General features: G+C 35.9%; 1 protein-coding gene across 3 annotated transcripts in view; it reads left to right on the top strand.

The window, feature by feature from the left end:
• The window catches only part of FASTKD1 (FAST kinase domains 1), a 47799-nt gene that overhangs the window by 31524 nt on the left and 2047 nt on the right, over window positions 1–14228 (top strand). For all 3 annotated transcript variants that reach the window (XM_043576979.1, XM_043576981.1, XM_043576980.1), the window contains 6 exons: window positions 885–1371; window positions 2418–2532; window positions 4671–4799; window positions 5580–5711; window positions 6074–6187; window positions 13821–13959. In XM_043576979.1, coding sequence (XP_043432914.1) covers window positions 885–1371; window positions 2418–2532; window positions 4671–4799; window positions 5580–5711; window positions 6074–6187; window positions 13821–13959 — 1116 coding nt within the window. The remainder of the gene's footprint in view (window positions 1–884; window positions 1372–2417; window positions 2533–4670; window positions 4800–5579; window positions 5712–6073; window positions 6188–13820; window positions 13960–14228) is intronic.

Below are 14228 nucleotides of genomic sequence, written 5' to 3'. Positions count from 1 at the left end.
ATGACTCAAGCCGAAGTTGGATGCTTAACCAACTGAGCCACCCAGGAGCCCCAAAATAGGTTCACATTTGCCCACATTTTAGTTTATTTTCTTAGTCTAGTTTCCTAGACAGGAATTGACCATGTCAAATGATATTGTTGCTTTTTAGGTTTAAAATGCCTGTGTTGATGCACCCTTTCTAGCACTGACTATTATGATTATTTTAATATGCTAATTTAATATTTTAAAAAGTAGCTCAACAACTTTGTTTTAATTTAGATTTGATTTTTTCTTCTAGTACGTCTAAGCCAAAAGAGTCTTTAAAAGTTCTCAGTTTTTTATTTGCAGTTTAACAACTGCTGTCCTGGTGGCAAGACTCTTACTTTGGGGGTGAGACTGTTATCATGGGAATTTGGGGAAAAAGGAGTAGAAAATGGGGTCACTTGTATGTTCTGTGTTTTCTGTTTTTTTTAAGGTTGGACTTCCTATATAGCAGAAGTGGGAAGGGAACTAGTGTTACTGAGTGATCACAGTATGGCAGGGCCTGTGCTAGGTCATACCAGCTCCTGACAGGTCAGACCAAACTTTGAGCCCAAAATCTGTCACAAGCAACATCACTGGAAACATTGTTCTGACACTGATCTTTGGTTTGCTAGGGACTATGGTTTCATTTTTGTGTAAAATATTTGGGATGTGCCTTAGAAAATCTTAGGACTTCTCTTAGTAATCCTTTGTGGACCTGTCATCTTTGAATTTATCTAACCCTTCTTAAACTAACTTGTATTTTAAGCCTACCACATCTATTAATTATAATAATAATTATATATTCAGACTTTAAATATATTTCATTATTGTTGATGATTTATTAATTTTGTTCTTTTCATTTTCTCCCCCCTCCTTTATAGTTATTTGAAAATTAGTGTTATACCTAGTGAGATTTCCATCCTGGTCTATGCCCTTTCCATTCTTCCATCTCCTTACCTAGATGAAGTGGAGGTATCTCGAATTGAAGCAGTTTTACCACAATGTGACCTAACTGACCTGAATAGTTTCGCCACATCTGTTTTAAGATGGATTCATTATGATCGCACATATCTGGATAATACTACTGGGAAACAGCTGAAACTACTTCAAAAACTAGATCACTATGGTCTTCAGAGACTACAGAAGTGTACCAATTTGAATCTGTTATGGGAAGAACTTAAATCTTTAAAAGGAGACTGGTTTGCTGAGTCACTTCTTGAAGAAACAGTTGCTACTTTACACCGTTTGATGGATGAAATTAATTACAAAAATGTGGCTGAGATCGCATCTTTTCTTTCTAGAACTAACTACCTCAGTACTTTGCTACTTGATAGGATAGCTTCGGTGGTCCTACAGCAGACTGAAAAGGTGAAATTGAGTTTTATGTAGTTGTCAGTTTCTAAAAGAGTAAGTTCATCGTAAGTACTTTGAGAACTTAATTGGAATTTGAAGTTTAAAAATTAAATCCTAGTGTCTGGTGCCACAGTTTGTTCTTCCTCTAAAGTTTCTTCCTCCCGCAGTATAGATTTGGGGAGATTAGCAGTCATCTTTTGGTTCACTACAATGTTTTTAGGATCTGTAGTCAACTTTCATTGTCTAGAAGGAAATAGTTAATAGTAGTTGTATTAGGAAATGGAGTATGAATGATTTTTATTTTCTTTTTATTTTCTATAATCCTGTAATATTACTTTTACTAAGAACGACTCCATTCAAAAGCCCAAATGTGAAAAATGAGAAAAATATAAGCTGTACACTGACTTGTGTATTCTTAAATTGTCAGTGTGTTTTCTTACAGATTTGTTTCTGGAACTTACTTGTAAAATGTTGCTTTTTGGATTATGTGAGAAGAAGCTCACTTATTAAAATCTCTTGTATATATCAGATAAGGCTTTTACTTATGAGACAATATTTCTCCCAAATTAAAATAAAAATCTGTTGTACCTGACAATCATTAAGTTTTGGATGAATGAGTGAATAATGAAATTAAAAAATGAATCAATGAAAGAAAAATAAATGCTAATGATTATAAACTAATTAGCTTCCTTAATTACATTATATGATGGGTCTCTATAATGCGCTGATAGGATGGAAATTAGTGATACTATTTCCTATTCATTTTAATGACTAATGAATCCTGGAATAGGTTTTACACCTAACAAAATTAATTTGTATTTTATCTGATTAATTTTTTCTGCGTTGATACTAGAGTTACTAGAAACTAGTGGTAGGATTAAGTAGATTATAGCAGGGTGGAAAAATTAATAAGTAGTGCCGCATTTATCATTTTACTGTAGGCATGTTCATTTAACTCTCAGCACGTTAGAAAAAGATTTCTACCCAAAATAATAATTAGGTTAAAATTTTGTTTTGTTTTACTGAAGTTTAAACTGTAACATTTTGTTGTGTTTATACAGATCCACCCTTTTGCGATCCTTCCTATTATTCTTCCATTTAGCATCTTGAACTATGATCCACCTCAAAGTGATGAATTTTTTGGAATTTGCGTTCAACACCTTAATTCTTACTTAAGTAGGTATATTGTTTGGCAGTACATTGAGTAAGTAGGTTGGAGGGTACCATTGGCATTGTGGTAAGAGATATCCTTCATTTAAGGGGTAACCATAACAGCCATGAGTTCTAGACCTAAAAAAAAGTTTGTACCCATTTTTATTATGAAAAAATGTCAAACTTGAAAAAATGGAAAGAAATCAAAGAGCCCCTATATACTCAATGGGCAGATTTAGTAATTGTTAACATTTTATCATATTTGCTTTATTGTTTGTTTCTCTTGCTCTCTTACTTATTTTCAGAGCCATTTCACAGTAAGTTGTGTTGTGACCCTTTACCCCTAATTGCTTCAGCATATACCTCCTAAGAATAATGACTTCTTCACCATAATACTGTTATCACATCTAAGAAAATGAGTAGTCCCTAATATCTAATACACAGCCCATGGTTCCCCAAATACTCTTCAGAGTGGTTATTTCGGACCCAGGATCTAATCAAGGACCACCTATTGCATTAGGATGATAACCTCTTTAGTCTCTTATAATCTAGATATTCTGTTTTTTTTTCCTTTCTCTTGTCATTGACCGATACTATGATATGAGAACTATGTCTGATACTACTTTGTCTGCAAATAGATAAATAAAATGGGCTGTTGTGATATGTATATATTTAGTCATGAATGGGCGTATGCACGTGTGGCATTCATATACACCCTTTTTTAGTAACAGAATTATGTGTAGAAAGAGGAGACCTGAATCTGAGACTTAGAGTGTGCTCTCCCAGTTGTTCAGTCTTGTGTCCATCAGAAGGAAATGAAAGCATACCCTTTTTTTTTTTTTTAAATAAAATGTTTAAGAGAAGAAAGGTTGAGAAATATAGCTTTGAGTTTTTAAGACTTACTAAGAGAATGTTTGGAAAATTCATGGGAGCCTTTATAAGTAAAATTTTAAATAATGGTGATAATTTTCTTTATTTTGAATAAATACAATTTTGACAGGTTACTATTAACCTCATTTATGACTTGATTTTGATTTATTAAATAGACTCAGCAAAAAAACCCAGAAGAAAAGATTTAACATCTTTGTTGTCCTTCCTCAGAATATTGCTGTCAATAGGGACCCCTTCCTTCTCATCAGAAATGTCTCTTGGATGAGGCAAATCAGCTAAATAACCTTAGTCTTGTACTCTAGGACATGTGTCATGCTGTTGGGGGACAGGAAAGGGAGGAACTGCTATATGAAATCTGAGCTTCACATGTGTCTACATTCAGCCTGGATATTTGAGATCCCTACACAGCAGCACAGAATAGTAGTCTAGCCTCCACTTGCTGCTAACTATGTGACTTTAGGCAAGTCATTTAACTTCTCTGTGCCTCTGTATACTTATTTACAAAGAGGAGATAATAATTGTTCCTGCCGTATACTGAAATGAGATTTCAGTGAGTTAATATATATGTAAAGTTGGAATGACGCCTAACACATTCTCTTTTTTTTAAGTTTATTTATGTATTTTGAGAGAAAGAGAGAGAGAGTGCACACACGAGCAGAGGAGAGGCAGAGAGCAGGGCAGAGAAAAAGGGAGGAGCCTAATGTGAGGCTTGATCTTATGACTGCAAGATCATGACCTGAGCGTTTATCTAGAGTCAGTGGCTCAACCAACCCAGCCACCCAGGCGCTGGGATACCTAACACATTCTGAACAATATTATATTGTTACCAATTTATAAAGACTAGGACCAGTTTTTACATACACCATTGACCTTTTGTTTTGAATTCTTTCTCTTTTCAAAGCAATTTGAAACACTTTTTATGGAAGTGAAATAATAATACAGGAACATTTACATATCCTTAGCATGTAGTATGAATTTATCCAAATTGAATCACCCAAGGAATCCGATCCAGGTGAAGAAACAGAGTATTACCTCAGTATCCTTCTCTCCTGTCCCCCTTTCCTCTCTATTCCCACCCAGATGTAAGCACTTCACCACTATCCTGTCTTATTAACAGTATAGATGAGTTTTGTCAAGGCTGTGTTTGTATTTAAAAAAGGCTGTGTTTGTATTATTTTTTAAAAACCTGGTTTGAACTGAATAAAGTGTGTACTTATATATATGTGAAGTGGTTGTACATTATAAATTTTTTAATGGTAATTTTGTTTTAGGTGTACTGGATCCTCTCATGTTAGTGTTTCTTGGTTTCTCTTTGGCCACACTTGAATATTTTCCAGAAGATCTGCTGCAGGCTATTTTTAACATTAAATTCTTAGCCAAAATGGATTCTCAACTTGAACGTATGTACCTATATTTTATCAAATTATTACTTGTGCTTTTAGCCAGGTTTCAACTTTACCTCTACTGAAGCACTCGAATGTTAATATATGTTTTTCTGTTTATAAAAGTATTTCCTGCTTGTAGAAAATTTGGAAAACATAGAAAAGTATAAAAACAAAAGTAAGATATTACTCATCATCTTTTGCCAAGTGAAACTACCACTTTAAATAATGTTTTGGAGTGTATCTTTTTTTTCTGTCTGTCTCCTGTTCTTATGTGTGTATCTATCTGTATTTTAAAACAAAATTTGGATTATTTATATATCACTTTTGTATGTTGCCTATGGTCATTGAACTATATTTTGAACAGTTCTGCATGCCATTAAGTATTTTTTGATGTCATGATTTTTTTAGTGTCTATATAATCTGCCATGATGTGAATGTGATAGCATTTGTTATCATGTAGGTTGTTTCCAATTCTTCATTATTATAAATAATGACTGTTATATATGAATCACTGACCTCATCTTTGTTTCTTTAGGATTGGTTGCTAATGTGAAATATTAGGTCAATGAAAATTCTTTGGTTGTATTTTTAAAAATGTAGTTCTAATGTTTGTGAGTAGTGAAAATGACATAAGAGTTGTTCCTAATCAAACCATTGAATAATTAAAAAATATAAAGCATGTGTGTGCAAATGAGATGATTTTATAATATGAGACTAAAAGTACTAACAAATAATGGGAATAAATGAATGTGAAAAACCTGTTAAAATCCATTAATATTTTATTTTTGCTTTCAGTTTTATGTTCATCTTTAAGTATGAGGGTCCAATTACGTCTTATGGAGTTAAATAGAGCTGTCTGCTTGGAGTGCCCTGAGTATCAGATTCCATGGTTTCATGACCGCTTCTGCCAACAACAGTATAATAAAGGTTTGAGTTTTCTTTGGGTCAGACAGCAAAGTTTAATTCCAAAGTAAACTTTAGTTAGTACCTTGCTAAGCCTAACCATGACACCAGAGTTGCTGCGAGTGCCATGACCTATTTAGTAGAACCGTTCTGTAGGTGAGATTTGTGTTATAAGAATTTCTTAATATTTAGGACACTAATCCTCTTTTGGTAGAAAATACAGAACTTACATTGTTCTGAATTTAATATCATTGCATATGGTATTATACTGAAGCTCTTGTTGAAAATACTAATCTTTGTTTTTTGGTTTGCAGAATTGGGATGATTTTTATTAAAAAATGGATTAACCTATTTTAAGTGAAGTAATTATTTTTATTTTCATAAAGATACTGGCAGCATGAATGGAGCACAACAGCAGATTTATAAAATGTTAGCAGAGGTGTTAGGAGGAACCAATTATGTAAAAGCCTCGGTTCTTACACCTTATTACCATAAAATAGGTAAGTATTTGGCAGGTTACTAGGTACTTTCAGAAGACTGAACTAATTTTTTTTAATAAAAGTTTGTTTACTTATTTATTAATTTTTATCACTCTAAGACCACTTTTTCATTTTATAATTATTTTTTTAAATATGAAATTAATTGTAAAATTGGTTTCCATACAACACCCAGTGCTCATCCCAACAGGTGCCCTCCTCAATACCCATCACCCACCCTCCCCTCCCTCCCACCTCCCATCAACCCTCAGTTTGTTCTCAGTTTTTAAGAGTCTCTTATGCTTTGGCTCTCTCCCTCTCTAACTTTTTTTTTCCTTCCCCTCCCCCATGGTCTTCTGTTAAGTTTCTCAGGATCCACATAAGAGTGAAACCATATGGTATCTGTCTTTCTCTGTATGACTTAATTCACTTAGCATAACACTCTCCAGTTCCATCCACGTTGCTACAAAGGCCATATTTCATTCTTTCTCATTGTCAAGTAGTGTTCCATTGTGTATATAAACCACAATTTCTTTATCTATTCATCAGCTGATGGACATTTAGGCTCTTTCCATAATTTGGCTATTGTTGAGAGTGCTGCTATAAACATTGGGGTACAAGTGCCCCTATGCATCAGTACTCCTGTATCCCTTGAGTAAATTCCTAGCAGTGCTGTTGCTGGGTCATAGGGTAGATCTATTTTTAAAAGTTTTTTTTTTGAAATTTATTTTTTATTTTTGAGAAACAGAGTATGAGCAGGGGAGGGGCAGAGAGAGAGGGAGAATCGCAAGCAGGCTGCACGCTATAGGCACAGAGCCCCACGCGGGGCTCGAACTCACAAGCTGTGAGATCATAAACCAAAATCAAGAGTTGGACGCTTAACCAACTGAGCCACCCAGGCGCCCCAGAAGACTGAACTAATTAAAGTAGAATTGTCTCATCAAATGGAAATTTCCAAACAGACTGAAATAGAAGAGTACAGTGATTTCTCAGGTTCCCATGGTCCAGCTTTGGTAACCGTCAGCATTTTGCTATTTTTCAAAAAAAATTTTTTACTTATCTTTTACTAATTGTAAGTAAAACCCAGGGGCTCCTGGGTGGTTCAATCCATTAAGTGTCTGGCTTCGGCTGAGGTCATGATCTCACGGTCTGTGAGTTTGAGCCCCGCATCGGGCTCTGTGCTGACAGCTCAGAGTGTGGACCCTGCTTTGGATTCTGTGTCTCCCCCTCTCTCTGCCCCTCCCCTACTCATGCTCTCTACCCCCCCAAAGTAAATAAACATTAAAAAATATTTTTAAAAAATTCTAAGTAAATCCCAGGTTCAGATTCACTGAACATTCCTAGATCTTCAAAAGTCTTTTCCTCTCCACTAAGTACCCTGAAACAATTTCATTGTTTTAAGCTCATCATAAAAACTAAGTTGGATTATCAACCTGGATGAAGATTTCCATAGGTACGTATGATCAACTCTAACCTGGTTAACCTTGTTTCTCAGTGGTCTAGTTGTAGAAGACATTCTCATTTCATCATGGATGACATAAAGGTGGTTGGCCAGCTGATAAATTGGGTGGCAACATAAGATTTTTTTTTTTAATAGCTAAATTCAGGGCACCCGGGTGGCTCAGTTGGTTAGGTGTCTGACTCTTGATCTCGGCTCAGGTCATGATCTTTCAGTTCGTGAATTTGAGTCCCACATTGGGCTCTGCACTGATGGCATGGAGCCTGCTTGGGATTCTGTCTCTTCCTCTCTCTCTGCTCCTCACCTACTTGTGTGCTCTCTCTCTCTCTCAAAATAAATAAATAAACTTTAAAAAATAGCTAAATTCAAATGTGGACTTAAAGGAAAAGATGAGGTTTTAAGAGGATTAACATAAACTTTATAAAATTTAGGATTAGAAAACTTCTGCATACAGGATGTTATAAAGTGTTAAAAGCTTGATATAAACTAATACTGTAAATGGTTACCAAAAGTCAAATACTGTTTTAAACTATGTTATTAAGAATAACAAGAAAGTTGGTAGTCTCACTGTATTCTGGCCTTCAGACATATCTTAGTATTATATTCTTCTTTTGAGCGTTACATTTTGTGAGAGTGACAAATAGGGCCTGGAAACAAAGGATCTAGAAATCATGTCTTACAACTAGAGAGGACAGGAACTGCACAGATCCCAGTCCCTGAGCAAGTTCCTAAACCTCCGAACTTTATTAGTTTCTTCATCTGTAAATGGGGATGATAATGCCCACTTAATAGGATTACCTGACATATTGCATGAAAAGCATTTAGCACTGTCCTTAGAATATAGTGAGTGCTCAATAAATTTTATTTAACAAAGAAGCTAGGAATGTTTAATCTGAAAACTGGAAGAGTTATGGTGGCATAACATAATGTTTTAAGGATTGCTTTGTGAAAGAAGAAGTGGATATTTATCTCAAGAATAAAAATACAGGAAAAAAAGGAATATTTTACGTCAATATAAGAGTTTTATGAAAGATTTGTCAAAAAATGAAATAATGGTCTGCCTTGTGAAGAAGAAATGTTTGGGCAGAAATGGGTGATCAGATGGTGTGTGTGTGTGATTTTTGTATTCAGCCGAAGGCTGAACCCAATAGTCATTAATACCCTCATCTTGTACTACAAAACACGTATTCTCAGTTGTTTGGTTTTATGTTAGTCAGGATTATATTTGGCTATGAGTGACAAAAATCCACAAATAATAGGAACTTAAAGTTATTTCCTTCTCCTGTATGTGTAACTGGCATCCAAGGCTGGGATGCCAGCTCCGTGAACATTAAAGTTCAGGATCCGTCTATTTTATTATAATTTACAACCTCAACATGTAGCTTCCACTTTTTGGTCCAAAATGACTCCTTCTACTTTATCACATCTATAATCTGAGCAGAAGGGGGAGGGAAGGAAAGGGAAGGGTGTCCCTTAAGTACCGTTCCTTGAAGTTGCATATACTGTTTGGGGTGGGGGTGCAGAGAGAGAGAGAGAGAGAGAGAGAGAGAGGGAGAGCATGAGCAGGAGAGGGACAGAGAGAAAGGGAGAGAGAGAATCCCAAGCAAGGTTCATACTGCCAACATGTGGAGTCTGACACGGGACTCTACCCACAAACTGTGAGACCATACCTGAGCCGAAATCAAAAGTTGGACGCTTAGCCAACTGAACCACCCAGGCGCCTCTGCACATACCGCTTTTAATTATACCCCATGGCCACACTTGGCTATGCGTAAGTTAAGAAAATGTGGTTTTTATTCCGGGTTATGTACTCAGCTAATTCTATTATTAAAAATGAATGGAAGTATTAGGTATTGGGGGACGACCTACACCCTGTGACAGGGTTGTTTTAAAAGACTGACATAGATCTTCCTTGGCTTACCATGGGGTTATATCCCAGGAGACCCATTTTACATTGGAAATATTGTGAGTCAAAAATGCATTTAATACTTGTAACATGCTGAACATCACAGTTTAGCTTAGTTTACCTAAAATGTGCTCAGAACACTTACATTAGCCTACAGTTGGGTAAAAACATCTATCACAAAGTCTGTTTTACAGTAAGGTATTGAATATCTCATATAATTTATTGAATACTGTACTGAAAGTGAAAAACAGGATGGTTCTAACTGTGTCAGTTGTCAGTCCTCACTATTGCTGCCCAGCATCAAAAGAGATTATTGTAGTGCATGTTAGCCCACGCAGGATCCAAATTAAAAATCTGAAGTATGGTTTCTATTGAATGCTTATCACTTTTGTACCATTGTAAAGTTGAAAACTCACAGATTGGGGACTGTGTCTGCATACTCCTGTTAATCTGCACTGTTTAAAATATATGTGTATTTTGGGGCACCTGAGTGGCTCAGTCGGTTAAGCATCTAACTCTTGATTTTTCTTGATGGTTTGTGATATCGAGCCCTGCGTCGGGCTCTGCACTGACAGGAGCCTGCTTGGGATTCTCTCCCTGTCTCTCTGCACCCTCCCCCTGACCCCATTTTACTCCCTTTCTCCCTCTCTCTCTCTCAAAATAAATAAACATTAAAAAAATTATATATTTCTATATTTTAAAATATACTCCTGTAAAAATAATGCACTAAAGGAAGGAAATGCACTAAAGTATGAATGTGAAAATGGTGGGTAACTCCATCTCATAATTTAAAATTATTGAGCACCAGCTTTGTGACAGGCACTGTGACTGGCTCTTCATTCCTGTTACTGCATTTTATTATTTTTGTGAATGTTTCTTTCTGATTAGAGTCACATCTATGTAAAACATTTGGAAAATACAGAAAAGAAAGAAGTAAAAAAAAAATCATGTATTACAAATCATGCATAACATGTAATTAGTACTGAAACCAGGATTACTATATCCCATTGTATTTCCAACTCATGTTTGTACTTCCTGCTGTCAAGAGGCTTATTTTTATGTGAAAATGTATATAAATCATTAAAATAAGGTTTAACTGGTAATATTTGTGTATATGGATATGGCATAATTAAGACAGTATAATAGTATGATTAATAACTGTGGATTGGAATCATTGCTTAGGGTTTTAAAAACCCATATTAAAAATTTTTTTTTAATGTTTATTTATTTTTGAAGGAGAGAGAGACAAAGTGTGAGTGGCGGACAGGCAGAGAGAGAGGAGAAGCAGAACCCGAAACAAGCTCCAGGCTCTGAACTGTCAGCACTGAGTTTGGCACGGGGCTTGAAGTCACCAGCCATGAGATCATGACCTGAGCTAAAGTCGGATGCCCAACCGACTGAGTCACCCCGGCGCCCCCAAAAAAGACACACATTTTTACGAGACCAGTGCTCTAACCCCTGAGCTACGGAGCCTCAAGACACACATTTTTAAAAAAATTACAAAATATATACTTAAAAAACCCAGAAAGTACAGATAACAAAAAAGAATTACCATGTTTAATCATTGTTTACTTTTACTGTGTGTTTTTCTAACTTGTTTAAAACAAAAAAGGGCTTATTCTATATAGTGGTTGTAGCTATGTTTACATATTGTAAATATTTTTCTGTGCCCATAGATATATATTATTTTTAGTGACTTCATACATATTTCATTGAGTGAGTATGTAATGTTTATTTAATCCTTAGATTTTTTTGAGGATATTTTGTTGGTACACGCAGCTGTCAAACAATGCTGCAGTTTCATACAACAACAGCAATAGCAATTGATATAACTACATATTGTTTCTTACATGTTAGATGCCGTCTTCAATGCTTTATATATAATAAACTTCTTTATTATGCCCTTACTAGATACATAAATTATCCTATTTCATATATTAGGAAATTGAGGCCCAGAGACATTATTGTGTGCCCAAGGTTATATAGTTGGCAAATGGCTGAGCCAGTATTTGACCTAGGCATTATAGCTCCAGAATTCATTCCTTCAATGAGAGAACTATATTTCATGTTTGATACTTAACTTGAAGTTGCTTCAGTGCCTCAGTTTCCCTTATGTATAAAAAGCAGATAACTAAACCTACTCTTTCCTCCTTTTCATTTGTTGTTTCTTTTTTTCATTTCAGTCCTGTTTTTTTTTCTTGGTTTAAATATTTTTACCATTGTTCTTATTAAAAAAAATTTCAAAACAAGTACAAAGATAGAATAGCATGATGAACCTCCACCCAGCATCAACAGTTATCAAAATTCACTTGATCCTTTTCAAGCAAATCAGACATACCATCTTAAAATGTATATCTAAAAAGATGCATAACCACAGTACCATCATGAACACCCCTATAGCCATTCATAATAATTTTTTTAAAATTTTTTTTAACGTTTATTTATTTTTGAGACAGAGAGAGAGCATGAAGGGGGGAGGGGCAGAGAGAGAAGGAGACACAGAATCAGAAGCAGGCTCCAGGCTCCGAGCCATTAGCCCAGAGCCCGACGTGGGGCTCGAACTCACGGACCGCGAGATCGTGACCTGAGCTGAAGTCAGACGCTTAACCGACTGCGCCACCCAGGCGCCCCCATAATAATTTTTTAAATGTTTATTTTTGGGGAGCCTGGGTGGCTCAGTGGTTCCTGGGATCAAGCCCCCCAGGTCGAACTCTGTGCTGACAGCAAATGCCTGCCTGGGATTCTCCCTCTCCCTCTCTCTGCCTGTCCTCTGCTCATTTCCTCTCTCTCTCTCTGTCTCTCTGTCTCTCTCTCATAAGTAAGTAAACTTAAAAAAATATGTGTTTATTTTTGACAGAGTGCATACATGAGAGCTTGGGCGGGGCAGAGAGAGAGAACAGGATCCGAAGTGGGCTCTGCTGACAGCAGAGAGCCGGATCACAGGGCTGGAACTCAGGAACTGTGAGATCATGACCTGTCCAAACGAAGGTTGGACCATGACCAAATGAAGTTGGACGTTTAACCAACTGAGCCATCCAGGCGCCCCAATAATTTCTTAATATCACATAGCTTGTCAATGTTTGAATGTCTCAATTGTCTTTTGTATGTTTTATTTTACTGTTTATTTTTTGAAATTGGAATCCAAACATTACATTTTTAAGTTCTACTTTTCTCTTTTCCCCTTACAATTTATTTATTGAAAGAAATTTTTTTCACTATCTAGACTTTTCCAGTTGCAACCCTGTTGTATCATTCAACATGCTCCTGCATCCCTTGTTTTCCTGTAAGCCAGTCCTTAGGTCTAGGGGCTTGATTAGATTCAGGCTAGATTCCTGTCATTTATTTATTTTGCCCAGACTATTTCATAAGTGGTATGAACTTGTTAGTGCATCATATCAGAAGACACACTATGCTGGTTGTCTTATTTTTATTATATTAAAGATTCATCAGCTTATCCATTAGAAAGTTCTCCTATCAGTTTTTCACCTACAGATTTTATTAGCCATTAAAATTATTGTCTAAATCCATCATTCGTTAGGGGTGGTAAAGTAGTGATATTCTGTATCATTTCTTCTGCATTAGCTGGATTTTGTCTAAAAAGAACTTACCCATATCAACTATTTAGTTACTCTCAGGTACAGTTCTTGCAGGAAAGACAGGATACATGTTTGAAACTTTCCTTCAGATGAGTGGGTTTAGCTTTCTCCAAATGTTACCAGGAGATTTAAGAGGATTAAAATAAAACTTAATGTGATTTGGCCTGTACCAGTGCTAAATATAACTCCATGCTAAATCTAGTTTAGTAATACTTGTTGGTTGATTTTTATTGATTGATTTTCAAAGACAGGTGCCATTGGACCAGATCTTATAAAACAAGTTGGGTAATTAGGGAGGTACATCATTCTTTGTGTCTATAGATATGTATGTCTCTATATATGTATATACATGTTTAAAATATATCTTTAGGGCGCCTGAGTGGCTCAGTCGTTTAGGTGGCTAACTCTTGATTTCGTCTCAGGTCACGATCTTACAGTTTGTGAGTTTGAGCCCTGCATCAGGCTCTGCACTCACAGCGCGGAGCCTGCTTCGGATCCTCTGTCTCCCTCTCTCTGCCCTTTCCTCACACTCGCTCTCTCTCTCTCTCTCTCTCTCCCTCCCCCTCTCTTTCTCACTCTCTGTCTCTTTCTCAAAAATAAATGTTAAAAAATTTTTTAAGTAAATAAAATATATCTTTAAACCTATACCTGTAGGAATTTACTTAATTCATACTGTTGATTCCTGTACTTCCTTAGATTTTGAGTGTATCTTGGATAAAAGAAAAAAACCTCTTCCATATGGAAGCAATAATATAACTTTGGGAAAACTACCAGAAATGCACTGGGAATCAAATACCCAAATAACTGGATCAACACTGCCACCAGGAGCTGAAAGGTATCTTATTTCTTTGTTTCAGATTGTGTTAATTAAACGTTAAATTTGGCATAACTTAATGAACTCTGTTAACAAGGATTAATTGTAGGAATATCTGCTGCTCATATCATCTTTTCCTGTGTCTTTGCTTTTCATGTGTCTTCTGACTTACTGTCTGTCCTTTGCTGTCCAAAGCTTAGCAATCTAACTAAAGTGCTAACCCTCTGATTGTCCTCAGTGGAAGTAAATAGTATCTTCTTTGGAGCTCCCATACATCTCTACTTATCTCA

Source organism: Prionailurus bengalensis, chromosome C1, assembly GCF_016509475.1.
Source record: "Prionailurus bengalensis isolate Pbe53 chromosome C1, Fcat_Pben_1.1_paternal_pri, whole genome shotgun sequence".
NCBI classification, from domain to species: Eukaryota; Metazoa; Chordata; class Mammalia; order Carnivora; family Felidae; genus Prionailurus; species Prionailurus bengalensis.
Note: the sequence above shows the minus strand (reverse complement) of the source record. Positions and strands in the feature narration are given on the sequence as shown.